Source organism: Aythya fuligula, chromosome 3 (genome assembly GCF_009819795.1).
Source record: "Aythya fuligula isolate bAytFul2 chromosome 3, bAytFul2.pri, whole genome shotgun sequence".
Taxonomy (NCBI): Eukaryota; Metazoa; Chordata; class Aves; order Anseriformes; family Anatidae; genus Aythya; species Aythya fuligula.
Genome location: NC_045561.1, coordinates 52190997 through 52211340, shown reverse-complemented (window position 1 = coordinate 52211340; position 20344 = coordinate 52190997). Strand labels below are relative to the sequence as shown.

Below are 20344 nucleotides of genomic sequence, written 5' to 3'. Positions count from 1 at the left end.
ATTATGATACCTTCCAGATATTTGTACATGTTACATGAAAGGCAGATACTTCACCTTTAGTCTTCATGAGTCTCCTGAAAAAAGCAGTTCTTGGTTATTCTTCTTCTCTGTTTGTAATATCTTCTGTATTACCTCTTGGTGTAGAAAAAAGTTTTATACTAAATAAAGTGAATAATTTTTTTAAACAGACAGTTTTTCTTAAATCATATCCTTGAGACCAATATGTTTACTGTTGCATTTTAATCATTTACTTCAGAGAAAACAGATTCTTTATTCCAAAGACAATGTATTGAAGTCTTTATTCTCAATATTTAGAAAACAAATATCAATGTTTTTAATTGTTGTTCCAATGCTAGAAAAACTTTAGGAAAATTGTGGTAGAGTTGTAATCTGTGAACGTTTTCCTCCTCTGTTCTCGAGGAAGTTAAATAATGATGATACATTTTTTTTTATTCCCTTCTTTTTTTACTAGGGTTTCAAGATAGATTTAAATTGCAAACAGTTGACGGTAGATTTTGTGAACCAATCTGTGCTACAGATTAGCAGCCAGGATGTTGAAAGTAAACGTAGCGACAAAACTGATTTTGCAGAACAACTCGGAGCAATGAATAGACGTTGGCAGATCCTGCAAGGCCTGGTAATGGAAAAGGTAAAGAGGAAAACCTACCGCTGCTCTGAAGTAAACTGTCAAAACACATGCAAATGTCAGATAGTAATGACTAGAAGTCTCTGCAGGTCATCTAGTCCAACGTCCTGCTCAAACAGAGCTCACTTTACCATTAGATGAGATTGCACAGGGACTTGCTTAGCTGAGTTCTGAAAATCTACAAGGATGGAGATTCTACAGCCTCTCTGAGGAGCCTGTTTTTATATTTAACTACTATCCCCTATTCCTGTGAAGAACAGGTTTTTGCCTTATGCCCAAACAGAATTTCCATTGTTGCAGCTTGTGATTGTTGTCTCTTCTCTTTTCACTGTGCACCTCCAAATAGATTTTGCCTCCATCTTGTCTAAAGGAGCACACACATAAGGACTGGAAGAGCACAAAGAGATGCTTCCTTAACCTTCTTTTCTCAGGCTGAATGAAGAAAACCTCTCCTAGTATGTCATGTGCTTCGGCTCCCTAACAACCTTAGTGCCTGTTCACCAGTTTGTCAATAGAAAGGGCCCAAAATGGATCACAAGAGTCAAGGAGAGGGAAATAATCTCTTGTTTTTACTTGCGAGGCACACTTTCAATAATCTATCAGAGGATGTAGTTGGCCTTCGTTAGTACAGGTCCACACTTCTGATCTATTGATTGCGTTCAAGTTATTGCCCATCATAGCCCCTATGCCCTTTTCAACAAAGTTGCGTTCTATCCAGCTTGCTGCTAGCCTGCTGCCAGCCTGCACTGTTGCATGTTACTTTGTCCCAGGTGCAGGACTTTACGTTTGTCTTCGCTGATTTTCATGAGGATTCCCAAATCCATTCCTCCACCTTATTTACATTTCTATGAATGGCAACCCTACTCTCCAGCATATCAAACACTTCTAACTCATAAAACATATAAACATATAAGCATGTGTTTTATGAGTTAGAAGAAGTAACAGATAAAACAATATCAACTTCTAACATATAAAACAACATCAACCCTATGATGATGCATCTTGTAAATGACTGCCAGATGGACGTTGAAGTGTTTACCATTGACCTTTAAGGCTGATGACTCCAAAAGTGTTCATTCACTTTTATACCTCCCATTGAAACTATCTGTCCTAAGTTTTGCTATAAAGATGATATAGCATCCATATCAAAAACATTGCTAAAGCCAAGTCAAACAGCATCCACTACTCTCCATTTGTCCATCATATAATCACAGCAGTTGACCAGTTAGTTTAGGCACAGTTTACCCTTAGTAAGGCTGTACTTATTACTTCTTATTCTTCATGCATGTGGACATTTCCACATTTCTGACAGGATTTGCAATGTAGCCTTTTTTCCAGTCACCAGAAACCTCTTCCAACTGCCCTTTCAAAGTGATAGCTACCTTGCAATGACATTGGCACCCCTGGATGCAGCCTGTCTTGTTCTGTGGACTTTTACATGTCGACCTTACATAAGTAGCTCCTAATTCTTTTCTCCTCTACCATGGCTAGTACAGAGTCTGCCAGAAGACCTAGGAGGCATGAGATGTTGGCAGTAGGATCAGAGCACAGAAGACACGGTGTGCCTCAGATTATTCTGTGGTTTCCCATTAGTTGCTGATGTACTTGCAAAGATTAGCAAGAAGGGTTCTGTCCCTCACTAGTTAACTCCAGCCAAAATTTTGCTTTCCTAACAACAGCCCTACGCAGCCAGGCAATGCTTTTACATGTATGTCCATTTTTCGTAACCCATTTTCCATGCATACTTCTTTTTCCTTTTTAGCTCTGTAAAAAGTTCTCACTTCAACCCAAACTTCTAAACTATGCTGTCCTGTTTCCTTGTAGCCTGGGTTGGGTCATTTTTGTGACTTGAGGAAGATGTCCTTGAAGAGCATCCAGTTTCTCCTTTGCCTTTCTCTACAGCCTCCCATGGGATCACGGTTCCTTGGACAAAACAAAGTCTGCTATCCCAAACTCCTAGGGATCTTTAGTCTGCTATTTGCTTTCCTCACTTTGCTCACAGCTGTCTTGTCACTGTGGTCAATTGACAATCACATCCTCAAACAGTTCTAATTAAGATTACACCTAATTATGTTGACTTGTTCCCTAGAGTGAAGCTTGTCTTAAGTACTGTGAATGCCTTTTATGTCAACACTGCCTTTTTCAAATTCTGCTTTGTTTTTTTTTTTAACTCATATATTTCCTTTCAAAGAAAAACTATCTCATTCTCCATTGAATAACACCCATTTCAGAAAAATCTGAGTGATTTCAAAGCTGTCAATTGATAAAGGAGTTAATATAAATATTCATCTGCTTTATCAGAATAATAAGCAAGAAATATAAAATGCATGTTTAGATACTTAATTTTATTTGGGAAGTCTTGAGGTCTTTTATGTCTGAAAATAATGCCATTTCATAAAAAAATCCTGCTAAAGTGTTAGCTCTTTTCAATGTGTCATTATGTTTGAACAATTTATCTGTGCAGAATAATTCCTCAGTTAAACAGAATTTTATTTTTTTTTAATGTACTCCTTTACAAATAACAGGCATATTTCAATTTGAATACATATACTGTGTTTAAATTCAGAAAACATTACTGAATTCTGAGAAAGGCACTGGTCAGCATTGTTTTTCACTGATTTATTTAATTGACACAACATTAGAGGTAATTGTATGAGGAAGTATACACTCATATTTCTTTGCAGATCCAGCTGTTGGAAAGTCTGCAGGAATCTTGGACGGAATATGAAAATAATGTGCAGTACCTAAAATCTTGGTTTGAAACCCAAGACAAGAAGCTGAAAAAGCAACAGAGAATTGGAGACCAGGCTTCAGTACAGAACGCTTTGAAAGATTGTCAGGTAATGTCTCTTTCTAAATAGCAATATTCTCTTTCCAGCAGTTAGAAACGAAACCAAATAAAGCCATGAGATATCTGCGTACCATGGAAGTCAGTGAACAAGCTTCTCTGTACTTCAGTGAGAAAGATTTTATTCCTAATGTGCAAGTACTAAAGAAAGGAAGAAGGAATGGTAATACCCCACGAGGTTTAAAAGCAAAGTCATTATTCTTTTTGCATTGAGTATAAAGGCAAGGACATTTCCAGCTATGTCAGGCTTACTGGACTATAAAGGCCATCAACGGAATATGTTACCATTCCTGTTTGGCTAGTTATTTGGAACGTGATGTCATGAACACCATGCTTGACTATTCAGAAATATATTGTTTGTTTGTTTGTTTGTTTGTTTTAAAAAAACTCATCACTACTTTTTCTTTGCCCCCACTTTCCTTCCATTTTTTTTCCCCTGACATTCTCATTTCCTCAGAATTACTAAAAGAAAGATGATAGAATGCAAGGAGGTTTTCCCTTGCAATTTCCCTTTTTAAAAAGTGCTAGGAATCATATTTATTCGAATATTCAACTATCCAGAAAAGCCAACAGTGCTGGACTCTTTTCACCTTCGAAAGAACGAAGAATAATCTTGATTAGAATGGGCAAAGATTGAATGAGACAAAGCTCAGTTATACATAATGCACAGCAGGTCATAATTTCATGCAAAATTTATACCAAGACTACACAGCGTAGGGAATTACAGCTGACACTGAGCATCTGACTAGGAATAGTGTGCACATTTAAGTAGTTGAAAGCTTACTTCTGGAGCTATCAGACTAGGGTTCAAGTTTATACATGTCTAGGAAAAAGTTTTTTCTGAATTTCTAATTTTCTGAATGCTATCAAGCATCAGAATATTTTTGCTCAAAATTGTTTTGTTCTACCAGAGACCAAATAATAAATTTCACAACAGATCAAATGTGTAATTAAACTCAGTCATGCCAACTGCATGTCCACAATCTTAGTATTCTTTAGTGTTTGCAATTATTATTATTATTTTATAATAATTATAAATTATAATTATTTTTATAATTATTATCTTTATTTAATATTAATTAGTATTTTTTTAGTATTCTTAGAAAAGGAGTTGGGAAGCATGTTTATTTTAGTGTGGCTGTTTTTCACCCATGCATTTAATGAATAGGATAAGTATGATCCAGCTTTTAAGTCTTCACAAATGGAAATCTAAAATAAAAAATGAAGTGCATAATAGAATTTAGTGTAAATTCACCAGTGCATTAAACCCGTATTTGATTCTGTAATGGCAAATAAGCGGTTAGGTCAGATATGTTAGAAGCCTTTTTTCTTCTTTTTCTTCCTTTTCTTCTTTTCCTTAATTCAGGTTTTCAAACTGTATCCAATGACTAGTTTCAGATAAAAGTGTCTTGATGATTTCAGCACAATGAGCCCATACCAAGTGTAATTTAGCATAGACTGACATAATTGGCAAGCTGTGCTTGGCTAGAGTTCAAAGCTGAATCTGATTTATCACCTTTTTGGTTTCTTTTGGTCAGGGAAGTTAGCAAATATACTTGGGGAATAAGTTACAAATGGCAAGACTTTGATCAGCACAGAAACAAATTGTTTAAGAAATAACCATATCAGACACTCCCAAGTATCCGGTTCAACTAGTACAAAAGCTGCAGCTTATTTATTAACCAATGTTAGTTGCTACCTAGTGTCATATTAAGAAGTGAAGGCAACTTTTTTTTTTTCTTTTTTTTTTTTTAATCATGGTTCAGAAAGACTAATGCATCTTTAATTTTGTCTTGAGGTTAACATGATGAAAAGGAAATAGAGCCAGAAATATTTGCTATTATTGGTGGTTGAAGCTTCTTCCAATTTTGCATTCTGAATTTTGAAGCAACCTTCTTCAAACTTAAATTATACTTAGTGTTAAAATCCCCTTGTCAGAAAGTCAAAGTTGATATTTGCAACTTAGAAGTGTTTGTTTCAGTGTCAGGTGTTAAAAAATGAAAATAAAAATTAAAAAGTTATAAACAAAATTTTGAAATAATGAAGAAGGGAAAAATAAACAGTGCAGCAAAAATGCTCTCACATATATGATTTGCAATGTATATAGACAAAACTGTTGTTTGTGAGAATGGATGAATTTTGTTAATAGTAAGTGTTGGGCAGAATTTGGTTCCAAATACTCTTCCTGCTATCAATAATGTCAAGTCTCTTATAGCAATGGTTAAACTCGTTTTTTTTATTGTTGGTATTGTTTTGATTCTTAGGGAGAGTATTTTATTGAAAGATAGGTGTTTTTAGTTTGCCCAGAGTTTTGTTTTCTTTCGTGGATGATTCATCTCTCTCAATAAGGAGTAACCTGCAGAATATGGACAAATTGAAAGAACTTTGGCATTGCAGAACTTTGAATCTTCATTTCCATGACCAGTCTAGGGTTCTCTTGACAATACAGTAAGCGCTTACTTCCAGCAGCAAAACAAGCCATTATCAAGCCGTTACAACCTCTGTGCCTAAATACTCAACCCCATTTTCTTCACCTCTTTTCAAGCCGATCATTCATTTTCTTTCTATTTTCTTGGGTTAGTGTGGGGGAATGCTGAGTAGAGCAAAATGTTATAGAGCTTGTTAATTATAGACTTATCAAATAGCTCAAGTTGGAAGGGAACTTAAAGACCATCTACTTCCAACCACCCTGCCATGGGCAGGAATGCCACCCACTCGATCATAATAATACTTCCCAATAACGTATAACCTTGTGGAGGCAATAAAAAAAATTCCTACAGTCTGTTGCTTGTTATCATTGGCTGGAGTCCAGTGAGCTTGTCATCTAGAAAAGGGGAAGACTTGATGTCCTCAGGCAAGGGGCTTTGCTGGGATCTGGCAAAAGAATAAAGATTCCACTTTGTGTGGGGAGGCACAGCAAATTGACATCTTTCCCTAGGAAATCATTTTGTCCTTTCCTTTGGGTGGCAAAATTCAGTTTTTCCAGGGGCTTGAGCCAACTTTGGGCTAATTAAAAAGCCCTCTGTGTTCTGGGACAAACTAAGACAACACAACAATTTTCCCATGTATTCAAACTGCTAGCCTATTTTTAATTAATTTTGTACTCTTCCATGAGAGCAGCTGGTTACAACAGAGTTTTAATGTGGATGACATACTTCTATTTAAATTAAAGATATGCAACTGTGATTTAAAGGGAAGATAAAATATTCAAGAAAATTGTTGATGAGTTATAATTCTCTTGAGAATAAAAAGACAAAGTGCACACGTTTGCCTTTCCTATTTTTAACATTGTACAAACTGGGGAGCTTATGTGTATCTTTACTGACTCGAGTCATTATCCATTAAAGTAAACAAACAAAAATACTCATGTGTCTTATTTTTATTTTAAGGAATTAGAAGAATCAATAAGAACAAAAGAAAAAGAAGTAGAAAACATAGAACAAAGTGGTCTGTCTTTGATACAGAACAAGAAGGAAGAAGTCTCTTCTACTGTTATGAATACACTGAAAGAAATCAACCATGCCTGGGCCAACTTGGATCACATGGTAAAACAATTATCAAAGGGCAAACCATAGTTCCAGGAATTGGAACTTGCAGGAGAACAATTAGCAGTTTGCAGCTAGTGGATTTATTCTGTGTTGTATGGGAAGAGATTCTGAATTGTGTCTCTGGTTTCATCCATCTTCAAGCTAGTGTGTACATGAAATTTACTATATCAAGGATCACAGAATCACAGAATCTGTTTTACATTCTTAAAATTCAAGCTTTTTATATGCTGATACGTAGTAGAAAAGTACCAAATGATCCATAAGTAACTACCTTTTTAAGCATATGGGTCACGCAGACTGAGGAAGAGATCAGTTTCAATTGTCATCACCTGAAATCTGAACCTTGGTAGCATTAGTCCATATTCTCAGGAAGAATGCAGTGTGTTAGAACTATCCTCTCTTGTAGCACTAGCCTCTCGGATTTGAGAGGCCAACTGCCTGTCTTAAGGAGTCAAGAAATTGCTTTTGAACCTTCTTCGAAGCAAGGTAGAATGTACTCACTATCTTTCCAGTCCCTACCATACTGGTCTTCTGTGGCTTTATGGAATCAAACAGACCTTTCTGCTGTACCCAGTGTAAGCCTAGCTGATGGTAGGGCAAAATGTTCTCTTCTTTCTCCAACAAGTTTAAAGTTCTGCATGAAGAACAAGTAGAATCTGAGATCAAAAGGAAGGAAATAATTTAAACAAAAGCAAACCCCTTGAATGTTTTTCATTTACCTTTTTTTTTTTTTTTCCCTCCTTCCCTCCTGCTAGGTTAGCCAACTAAAGATATTGTTGCAATCTGTTCTTGATCAGTGGAGCATTTACAAAGTGGCTTATGAAGAACTGAACAGTTACCTGATGGAAGCCAGATATTCTCTGTCCCGTTTCTATCTCCTTACTGGTTCTTTGGAAGCTGTGAAAGTCCAAGTTCATAACCTTCAGGTGAAAAGGAATACCATGCTTCTTGCCACACTGAGGATGGATTTAAGGATAAACGTTGTCCTTATTGCATGGATGCAATACATGTACATTTTAGCTGATAATGAATGAAACTACAGGTGTATCGGCACATTAAAATCTTATGACATTGAGAGGGCACTTTATCAAGTAGCCATTACATTTTTCATTTATCTAACTAACTAAAATGGTAAAATTGTTTCATTTGTAGATTTTTTGTGTTGCTTACATTTTGACCTGTTAATGTTCCACACACTGAGACAGCTTTTATAAAATTATATCTGTGGATCTAGTTTACATAAAAAAGCAATTTGCTTAAAAGTAAATACTCTGTGTGATTGGATGTCCAGACGTATACAGCCAAATGCCTTAAGCATAATCCTCACTTTCCAAATCAAAATTTAAAGAACATATATACACTTCACAGGCACTCTTCCATGTTTTCATTTTCTACATATCAGACAGGAGGAGTCAGTAGAAGGATAAGTTGTGTGTTTTTTTGTTGTTGTTGTTGTTTGTTGTTGTTTATTTGTTTTTAAAAAGCCCTTTTTTACTTATTTTGTGTATATTGATTGATCAGGTTGAGATTTGCTGAACTGTTCAAACTGCAATAATATAGTTAAATATATATATATACTTTTTTTTTTTTAAAAAAAAAAAGGAACATTTTCCCTGATAGCAATACTTCAGTCTGTTAAGTGAAAAAGTAAGAACCTTCTTTTTAGAATAAAACTTTTTTATGCTGTTCCTTTTTCATCTAAGTTTGAACAGGAAAACGTCATTAAATTTAATATCTTACAGCAGTTAATGTGTTATTTCTGAGGGAGTTCCATGCACTTATTCTGTCAGTACAAAAGTATTTGCTTAGGATAATTTCTTTTACAAAATTTTTACATATTTAGAAAATTTTGGTTAAAAACATACTTTTTGCTACACCTGGATATTGAATCAAGTGTATCTAGCAATAGTCTTTATATTAAAAAACTTCCTAGTTAGATTCAATACACATGAAATCTAGTTTTGCTTTCATAACCCATATATTGCAATCGCTACATACGATTTTGAAATGTTTCTACATCATACAGTTATAATAGTTTGTGTATCATTATTTTTTCTTCTATTTCAGAGCCTACAGGATGAACTAGAAAAGCAAGAAAATAGTTTACAGAAATTTGGTTCAGTGACCAATCAATTGTTAAAACAATGTCACCCACCAGTGACTGAAACACTTACCACCACTTTGAAGGAAGTGAATATGAGGTAGAAAGTGTGTTTATGTTGAACTGTACTTTCAGTGGTAGATTTGCATTTAACTGTGGACTCAATTTTCCATCATTTTTATTTTTATTATATTTTATGTATTCTTTTATTTTATTCCTTTTGCTGGAGCAGAAGTGTGTTATTTTACTAGTAATAATAAAAGAAATGTTTTCTCCAGAAAGAGATTTGGATCATTAGTGTCAGCAGCTTTGCTCCATGCATGGCTGCAGGGAAATTTGCAACCATGACAATTCTTGTCCTGGAAAATAAAACTGCACTTAAAATGCAAGAATTCTGTCTGAAAATTGCTGTGCATGCCTTAGTTTCTCCAGTACTCAGCTTGCAATTTCTAGCTGTAGGAAGAGCATGATAGACTTTTCTATCTAAGATCTAAGCTTTTGCCAGTAGCTTGGCAAACAACTTCCCCAACTTTGAATCCAGGCCATAGAAGTCTGAAGGTTTATTCAGAGAAGCTACAGAAGGATTTGATTGATCCAAGATCAAAAACTGCTGTGGTAGAAATACTGTTGTATTTGGTTTTGGGGGGTTGTATGTTTGTTAGTCTGTTTTTGAAAACGCAATCATGCCAAACTCATTTTGGTTCATCCTGTACTAGAAACTGGAAACATGGGGAGAAGACTTTTTCCCCAGAGAAGCTGTGGATGCCCCATCCCTGGAAGTATTCGAGGCCAGGTTGGATGGGGCTTTGAGCAACCTGGTCTAGTGGAAGGTATCCCTGCCCATGGCAGGAGGGTTGGAACTGGATGAACTGTAAGGTCCCTTCCAACCTAAGCCATTCTATGATAAGATACTGTATGATTTAAGTCTCAGTGATGACTGACAAGGTTTTCACTTTATGAGATAATTTTATCATATAGTAACAATTGAAAATGCTGTGATTTTTCTTTGATAAGGAAATAATGAGAAAATTTGATAAACACAGTACATTTCAGAAAGCAGCTTGTTTTGGGTGCCACTAAAGCTAAGAATTCAAAGAGGAATTAGACATTTAATTGGATAATGAACCTATTAGAGCTTTAATAAACCTGGAAGTATTTTAATTTTATGAGGCTTTATGAATTTAAAGATTCTGTGAGATTTTGGGAGGAAACTGCAGCAGAAGAAATTGTTTCATATTTACACCTGTTCTGGGCCTTTCAGGCCCTTGATTAAATTTGAGGCTGGCAGTTCTTGGCCAGTTATGTCTGCTGTGTGGTGAACCAAGGTGTGCTAAGTGGGAATTGCAGTAGGTTCACTTCAAAAAGCGTACTCCAGCTTTGACCTAAAATATTAATATGCAGCATCCAAGATGCAGTACAGATCAAACCTGGTATGACAGGTCAGAACATCCTGTCAACATATTTCTTAGATTCCTTTTTTTTCTCCTAATGTCTGAATCTTGATTATTATTATAAAATTTCTTAAAAGACAGAAGACCACAGGAAACAGCACTGAGGAAGAAGGGCAGAGACAATGGATACAACAGTGAGGAAGAGGGGCAGGTGTAGTTCTTTTGAGCTACCAAGGTTTGATCATTCATCCAATCTCTTCACCAGGTGGAACAACCTTCTTCAGGAGATTGCAGAGCGGCTGCGTTCCAGTAAGGGTCTCCTTCAGCTGTGGCAGAGATACAAGGACTGTTACCAACAATGCTCTTCAACAGTCCGTCAACGAGAAGATCAAATCAATGAACTGTTGAAGACTGCAACCAGTAAAGATATTGCTGATGATGAAGTAACTTCTTGGATTCAGGACTGTAATGTATGTTCACTTAATCGTTGCACTATACAACATATCTGTGACCTAAAAATCACAACAGGCTCTACATTACTAAACTACATATTTGGTGTATTGGAAATTTTCTTTTTATTGAAGCATCTCTCATGTGCAGGAGAGACAGCTTCATGTCTGCTACCCAAATCTCATGATTATCTTGGACTTATATGATCCCTCTATTATTTGTTGCTGTATTATGTTGCTTTTATCTGAAGTCATCTCTCTGGAGAAGGTGGATAAATTCTATTGTTTGATTCAGTCTTAAGTCCTTGCTTATCAAAGTATTTCTTGCTAGGCAAGAATCTCCGCCAAATCCATTGAGCTCCTTATAGTAGAAAGAAACAGGATCCTTTGTCTATATTTCCACAAGTCAAGGCTGGTCACTTTTTCTGAATGAAAAAAGACTGTGTGCGTTCTTGGTGTCTTTATCCTTCCACATGGAGGAACAGTGTTGACTCTGGAACCTTGAGATTCCTCTATTTTTGATACTGTGTCCCAGAGAAGCAGGATTTTTTGTCTCCTGTTATGTGGTTATGTTTTGGTGTGTTTGAGTTCAAGTTAATGTTAAGTGTCCTTGATAAGAAAATTGAAATGGCAGTTGTCTTAGGGTAAGAAAAACAATTGCAAGGCAAAAAATTAACACATTAATGAGCATTCTGAGCATTTGCTGCCATAGTTTGCTGGACAGGCAACTCAAATAGTTCATTCAGATAATTGCATTACGCAATTTGCAAAAGTTAGTTTTTAATCCGTCCCGGTAATTCATAACAAGAAGGAAAAATAAAAATAAAAATAAAAATAAAAATAAAAATAAAAATAAAAATAGGAGATCTAGGGATCAGGTTGCCTTGTGGCAACCCACAGGTAGAATTGCCACTGCGTAGGAGCACCATGTCAGTAAATCGAAAGTGTTTTTTTCAACAAGTGTTGCCTCATCAGTAACGGCAGTTTACTCAATGGCAGCTGAGTGTTCACTTCTTTCTGTTCCTCTGCACATAAGCAATTCTAGATATGTTTTATTCTGCATATCATTCCTTTTTATGCAAAGAGACAGTGGGCACTTTGGCATTGAAATATAGTAATAAATATAAATTTTTCATGTAGTAGTGGTCCTTACTGATTTCATTTCTCCTACATATCAGGGAGGATGGCATCAACTGAGTGTCAGATTAACTATTCCTATCTTTATTCAATGTGTTGCCACAGGATCTACTCGTTGATTTAAAGACAGCACAGGATTCACTGATTGTTCTTCAAGAACTGGGAGAGGAGCTAAAAAGCCAGGTGGAGGCTTCAGCAGCAGCAGCTATACAGTCTGATCAACTGTCTCTGAACCAGAATCTGTCAACCCTAGAACAAATTCTCCGCAAGCAGCAAACAGTACTTCAGGTATTGCAAAGAGTGTTTTCAGTTCCTGCATCCAATCACCTTGTTGTACTTGAAAACACAATTAGCCAAAAATACCTGGGTAAAGAAGATGGTGCTACTTGTTCATCTGCATTTCCCAATCTTCCCTGAAAGCCAAAGAAAAAAAAAAAAAAAAGTTCAAGTACAGTATAGAGACCTCGTAAGAAGTTCCACTTTCTGGAATAGAATGTGCAAACCTCACAGGGGAATGTTTCCATCTGGAATGCCAAGGGCAACATTCTTTGTGCAGACAGCAATAATGCTAATGACTATATCCACAGCTACTCCTTCCCCAGTGACAACTTCTCTTCCCAGCTTGTTCTTTAGTGGTAAAACAAAGGAGAGAAGATTCCAAACAATTGTGTAGCATGGATTTTAACAGTTCCTGATAATGTCAGTGACCATACTGACACCTACTATTTGTGTCAAAGCTTGTATGTCACATTTTGCTAATTTTTGCATGTGTCACTAGGGTCTAAAGGGCAGAAAAAGAGTGTCAGAATGTGTTTGATAGGGCATGGAAGTGCATGGATGAGAAAGCAACAAGGCAGTGGCTTCTGTTTGGGTGACAAGTGGAGTTGTCTAAGAAATCTAGTGTCATCAAGAATATGCTCATTAATGTAAGGAGAGATTTTTTTTCATTTGAAATTGCAACAGAAACTGGTGGTTCTTTTTATTGACAGAGCACATTAAACAGAGGAGTATTTTATATAAGGAAGTTAGAGCAGGCTATGTATTTTAAATCAAGAAGGTCTTTTAATATTTTGCTGAAGTGCTGCCTTTTTGCTATGATGAAAAATCCCATTTTCTCACCTGGTGTGGACTTTACAGCAAAAGCCCCATGATAAAAATAATGAAAATAAATAATAATAATAATAATAAACACTATATCCACAGTCTGTAAACAAAGCAACAGTTTAAATTGTTCCTAGTGTATACTTCTGTTTGCAAATCTATAATGAGAATAATCAGGAGCATAACTACCAGAAGGGTGCTATGTGGCTAAATTCCTAAATCATGGGTTCTTTTTTATTGAAGGCTGGAGTCCTGGACTATCAAACCTTTGCCAAGAACCTGCAAGTCCTTGAGGTCTGGATAACAGAAGCAGAAGAAATACTGAAAGGACAGGATCCTAGTCACTCATCTGATCTCTCAGCAATACAGAGTAGGATGGAGGAACTAAAAGTGAGTAATAAATACACAAAATGTTCATTTTTTTACATTGGCCTGGTTAATTTGTACAGGGTATGCACAAATATTACTCTATACATATTAAAGAACTGTCACTCGTGGGAAGCATAGGACTGAGAAATTTGATGTTTGATGGTAGTCAGGTAGTGATTGATTGTCCATGTTATTCTGCTCCTGAGTAAAGAATAAAAGGAAAAACAAAGGATTTGGATTAAATGAATATCAAATCAAATTAGGAGTGGAAAATTTAGCAACTTTTGGAGTTCCTTTATCTTATTTTCTCTCAATTTTTTTTGAATGTATGCAGCTTAAGGACCAAATCATCTACACGTTTTGGATATATTGATATACTGAAGTGTACTGAAACATTCATACTGTGTACCCTATAATATACATTTAAACTCTTTTTCTTTCTTTTTGTGTTGCCTTTTTTTATTATTTATTTATTTATTTATTATCTTTCTTCCTCTTTTGGAGGCCCTGACAGGAAGTTGATTGTCTCTGCCACCTAGGCTGTTTTTGTCATTTTAATATTCAATTATTTTTCTTTCAGGATTAACTATACATGTTTTTCCACTGTGCATGCTAACAAGCATAGCACTTTTTCCTAATTTAATGATTTGGACACTTCTGTACTGCAAAAGAAAATAATAATAATAATAATAATAATAATAATAATAATAATAATAATAATAATAATAATAATAATAATAGTAAAATCAAGTGAGTATGTTCAATGTGGTATGCTACCCTAACATTGAGTTTAGCAAACACGAAAAAAGGCTCGCTTTCTTGGCAAGATAGACATGTAGCTTCAAGCACTAGCCTATTTTTGCAGCTCTGAGAGGTAAATCTCTAGTTCAGCAATATATGTAAGTGCAATTTGAGTTTACTTCTCTGTTTCTGTTTAAGTTTTCTTCTATACTGGGACCAAAGAGGCTGAAAACTGGAAATAAAGTCTTTCCTTGGCATAGGGAGTTTGCCACTTGGTGGCAACCAAGGCCATTCCAAATTTAACTGAGTGCTAGCTTAGTCTATACTAGTGTAATTACTGAACTTCTTGCTTATCAGCTCTATTGTTTGTTGCAGAGTCAGATGTTGAAGTTCAGCAGCATGGCCCCAGATTTGGACCGTCTTAATGAGCTGGGTTACAGGCTTCCTCTGAATGATAAAGAAATCAAAAGGATGCAGAACCTGAACAGACACTGGTCTCTCATCTCATCTCAGACTACAGAAAGATTCAGGTGGGGATATCTTAAGATTATTGTATAGTTTTCTTATATTACAATAGTTAGAAAGTATACCTTTTGCAGAGTATAAAAAATATTTCAGATATTTCATTAACCAAAGCACCTTTCCTTTAGTGTACTCATGAATAAAGATAGAAGTCAATGAGTTGAGATGGTGGTTTTGCCATAAATTAGAGTTTGAAATAAGGAAGATTGGTTCTTTTTAGTGTTGTATAGATAGATTAAATGATGCAGCTGCATGGGAAAATCAATACTATCTGATTTAGATTTCTGCTGGAAAATTTACTACAAGAGTCAATACTATGTGAGAGAGCAGGAGACCTTACCTGAATCCATCTTTCTTTCTTTCTTCCTTTCAGTAAGCTGCAGTCTTTCCTGCTGCAGAAGCAGACCTTTTTGGAGAAGTGTGAAACTTGGATGGATTTGTTAGTTCAGACTGAGCAGAAGCTGGCAGCAGAGATTTCAGGAAACTACCAGAGCCTTTTAGAGCAACAGAGGGCACATGAGGCAAGTCATCATGTGTATATATACATAACTACAACACATACTATTTATACATAGGTGGAACTCACATTCTTTTGGGGAGTAATATAATAGTATGTCTTGAATATGTCTAGTGGGTGGCATCCCTGCACATGGAAGGAGGGTTGGAACCGGGTGATCTTTAAGGTCTCTTCCAACCTGAGCCATTCTGTGATTCTATGATAAATTGAATTACATTTGCTTGCACTCTTTGTGGATGTCTTAACTTAGAAACAACAGCATGCAAATATGTCAGTGATATCCAGTTTTGTGGAGGGCTTGCTTATCTGTCTGCATTTTGTGTATAACATATTGGGATGCGTCTAACTGCTTGTCCCCTATACTTATTCTACTTCATATTAGTTTCTACCAAGGGAATCAAAGTTTTATTGGTCTTCCCATAAGACCAAACTATCCTCATGCACTTTGACCCTTTGTCTTTAGTCCTAACTGGAGATTTCAGTTCTTTCATTTTATTTTGATTTTGTTAATTTACCAATAAATTGCCAACATACATTGTATCTGAAAAGCAAGACTTTTCTGTCAAAGACTGAGTTATATAATTCATCATGCAGGCTCCATTTGTGTTCCTTTTGGTAACATTTCCTTGGAGAACAAACTGATTTGATCTTCACTCTGTGCTGGAATCATTTGTTTGTAGACCTATTTACAACAAACCAAGAACTAGTCCAGCTTTTGCTGAAGGAAAAAAACTGATTCAGAGTTTTTACTAGAGGATGCTTTTCTGATTCTATGGTGAGGTCAAATGATGCACATTTTTTCTCCACCCATATTGTTACTGCCAAGAATCTTAGTAAAGATCAATTAAGACAAGTCAATTTTCATACCAAAGCTCCCATGTGGCAACAGCAGTTTCAGTTCCCACAACTTTTTCAACTGACCTACCCCAATATTCAGGAAGGATCACAGGGGAGTTGTGTCCTTCCACCCTTTGTGTCTTATTTCAGCATAATGTTTGGGTGAACATTTTTAAGCAGGAAGTAATTCACAATATTTTTTGCTTGCTTTAGTAGATATTTGCTTTAACATTTAACTGCATTTTGCATTTTTCAAATCTCATCCATTTCATTTCATCTCAGCGCTGCCAGCATTAACTGGACAGGGTATCTTTGTAATTTGAGATATCTCAACATTTTGAGATTTGTATGTCCACAAATCATCACTGTCTAAACAGATAAGTTCCTACTGTTGTATTGGCCACTCATAGTTATATTTTTTGAAAGGGGTTAACAAGGATCTTTTTGCATGTAATTGCATGTCTTGAGACCTCAGCCTAATTCTCTCCTGAAAACTTGATCTGTTTCAACTATCTGAAGCAGTTAGTTCAGATAAGTGCTACTCAGTAGAAGGTGATTTTTTTTTTCTTTGAACTGTAAAGTCATCTTTCAGAATTTAGAGAATTAATAGCCAATTATCCAAATACTGCATTTCACCCTAACAAAATGTTGTAAACTGTATCTTTTTATGAAGAAATTGCTTTCCACTCCTGCCAGCTGAAAGACAAGGTTCAAATCTAAATTCCTTGAGATGACTTTCCAGATTGTTTTACCTTATTTCCTTGAACATTAATGAGAAAATATTCTATTTCCACATACATTCCCAGAATGGATATTAGGATGCATTCAGTTCTGCTATCAGCTTTCCAGTGCTGACTCTTAACTTTCAAATAAACAAATGTTTATTTGAACAGGACCCCAGCTACCTCAGTGGCCTTATTTAGAAATAATTTCCCACTGTTATTTACAAACCTTTGATGTGGATGTGGTGCTTTTTCTAAATATCATGAGCTAACACTTTCATCCACATCAGATAACTCCTTCATGACAATCTTGCAGTCATTTTTATGCAATTCTCCAGATACCTATCTGGAGACCTGGTACATTCCTCAGGACACTTACAAAGTGCCAATGCACTGAGACAAGCATTTGAGAAAGTGCTGGTGGGGGAAGAGGGAATTGCTTGCCAATGCACTTACTGTTGTGTTTTGTGGTTTGTTTGTTTTTTTTTTTTTTTTCAATGTGCTGGTATTGTGCGTTTCAATACCTGTCCTCCTTTCCTGTTTCTTTGAATTCCTATTTCTGTGTTGACAGTGATCTACATATGAGAAGAAATTGGAATGGCAAGTGGTCTCACATAACAGAATATCCCCTTTTATATACAAAGTTAATATGTATTCACAGAACAAGTGGATGTTGACAAGAATATTTCTGGTTTTGGGTAGGGTTTGAGTACATCCTCTCTAAGCAGAGTTCTTCATGCTTGATAAGGTTTTATTTCACCTATCCTTCAGAAAAAGATTTTAAGTAGTCAATGAAAAATATTTTTTACCACAGAATATTGATATTTCATACAGACAGAATTAAAATGTAAAACCTTTCTTTAACATCCTTGTCTCCTGTACAACAGCTATTTCAGGCAGAGATGTTCAGTCGCCAGCAGATTTTGCATTCAATCATCTCTGATGGGCAGCACCTCATAGAGCAAGGACAAGTGGATGACAGGTAGCCATTCTTGTGTTGTTGTTGCTGCTGATTAAGTGAAGTAATACTTAAAATAGTGGGAGACTTCTGAACAGAGAATGTTGCAGAAGATGTTAGTGTTCAGATCATGTTTTTCCAAGACAGAAGTTACCATCTACATGCTTAAGCTATTAATCAGCCAGCTCTTAAATAATACAGTGTTCATTAGGATGTGATGGGGTAGATGTGCTGCATTTGGGAATGTAGTAGCCTTGAGGCTACTTCTCTAACAAATGTTTGTCTTGCATTATCAAACACATCACATATATGTCTGTTCTGATGTACCTTCAAAATATGTCTTTCACCAAAGGAGCTTGCACTGACTGATTTACAGTAAGTTACTCTTGATTTGTGCCAAAATAACCTGAAGCATAAATATGATGGAATAAGAATTCATGTTTCATATGATGGAATAAGAATTCATGTAAAAATTCCTGTTTCATTTTTTTATTTTAAATGCTCCTGATCAAATGAATAGGAATCAGTGGAACACCAGTGGCTTCACACTTATGCATTGATTTTGCTAAGGATATCACGGTCCTAATACAAGAAGAACTGTTTACTGCAATATGAGAATTTTATTAATTCTGTGTACATCTTACACCTGCTTTGAGCTAGCTCAGTAGTAAATTTGAGTGCAAATCATGAAATTTCCATGATTTCCTATTAGTTTGGATAATCCAAACTAGCAAAAAATGTGGGTTTCTTTCTATGTTTTGGGGGGAGGGGAGAAGAGTTTCTTTATTTAGGGGAAAAAAAATAAAGTCTTAGTAATTGGACCCCTTTGATTATCCACGTATATGATGTGTGGAGTTCTCATCCTCAGTAAACTGTCAATAGACTTGAGTAGTTTTCTTCTAGTGCTTAATAATCAGCAGCCAAAAAAACACATTTCCTTTCCCTCCAGTTTATTTCATTAAAGAAATAGATTAAAGTATGAATGCTACCATAGTTTTTTATTTATTTATTAATTTGCAATAGGGATGAGTTTAATCTGAAGTTGACACTTCTAAGTAATCAATGGCAAGGAGTAATTCGTCGGGCACAGCAGAGGAGGGGGATCATTGACAGCCAGATCCACCAGTGGCAGCGCTACAGGGAGATGGCAGAGAAACTGCGCAAGTGGCTGGTGGAAATGTCCTGTCAGCCAGTGAGTGATCTGGGAAATGCTCCTATCCCATTGCAGCAAGTCAGAGCATTACTGGATGAAGTGCAGGTATGTGCAGTGTGTTGTAGAAAGAAGAAATAATACAGCTTTTTATCATCATTTAAAATATTCTTAGAAGTACTTTAGATTCATACTATGTGCCTGGTAGAAAGCAATATTAGATATCAGTTATTCTTTGAAACTGACGTAGCCTCAAAACCAACACTTTGATGGAAAGGAAGTAAAGAACATGCAGTGATTAACTTAACAAACTCTTTCTCAAGCTTTGTTAGTGTTTTTTTTTTTGTTGCTGTTTTGTAACTAACCTTATATTGAAGATGTCTTGAAACAAAAACAGTAATCTCCCATTTGAGAAATGTATTCTAGCTAACAAAAATGGATACCTTGAATGCCTGATGTGATTTTCATGTGAAGTTAACGGTATCTATTTAGCAGTTTGGTGTCTTTTTTAGCCAGATGATACTGTATTATAAGCGTATTGTGCTCTTGGGGAACTGTTTCTCCTCAAGATCAATTGAAATGCTGATATAAATGAGGAGAAGGAGAAGTCTTCCATGTCTTTATCTCCTTGGAGAAATTTTCTAATGGTCTGCTGCAGTAAATTGTAAAAAAAAAAAAAAAAAAAAAAAAAAAAAAAAAAGTATCAAAGTATTTGAGCTGTAGCTCATGCTTAAGTATGCAACCAAATAAAAGTGAACTAGTAAAATATGGCTTTTAGGACAGATTATACTGAATTTCTAATTATAATTAAAAAAAAAACAAAAACAAAAACAAAGTTGACAGAAATCCATTTATAATTGCAGCTTAAAGAGAAAGTTGTTCTAAGGCAGCAAGGGAGTTATATCCTTGCTGTGGAAGCTGGGAAGCAATTGCTGCTCTCTGCTGACAGTGGAGCTGAGGCAGCCCTGCAGACAGAGCTTACAGAAATTCAGGAGGGCTGGAAGATAGCTAGCACCCAACTGGAAGAACAGAAGAAACAGCTTGCTTTAATACTGAAAGTAAGTGTATAATTTTTTCTGTACCTTTCAGCATGTTCACAGTTTCTCACTCTGAACCCTGATAAGACAAGTGTTCTCAAGGGATGAGTACAAATACAGGAATTGACTGTATACTGCATTACCATTTCATTTCACTACCTCTGATTTTCAAATATTTAAACTAGAAGAGGAAAAAGTTCCAAGCTACTTTGGAACAAGCTTATATATTCCTTGATATCTTTTAATCAATATTTCCACATCACTGCTAAT

General features: G+C 35.8%; 1 protein-coding gene across 1 annotated transcript in view; it reads left to right on the top strand.

The window, feature by feature from the left end:
- Positions 1-20344, top strand: part of SYNE1 (spectrin repeat containing nuclear envelope protein 1) — a 257346-nt gene that overhangs the window by 190905 nt on the left and 46097 nt on the right. Inside the window, 13 exon segments of the mRNA XM_032185747.1 lie at positions 473-649; positions 3331-3486; positions 6884-7039; positions 7798-7968; positions 9110-9243; positions 10800-11004; positions 12226-12408; positions 13465-13611; positions 14707-14861; positions 15227-15374; positions 17817-17911; positions 18911-19145; positions 19901-20095. Coding sequence (XP_032041638.1) covers positions 473-649; positions 3331-3486; positions 6884-7039; positions 7798-7968; positions 9110-9243; positions 10800-11004; positions 12226-12408; positions 13465-13611; positions 14707-14861; positions 15227-15374; positions 17817-17911; positions 18911-19145; positions 19901-20095 — 2157 coding nt within the window.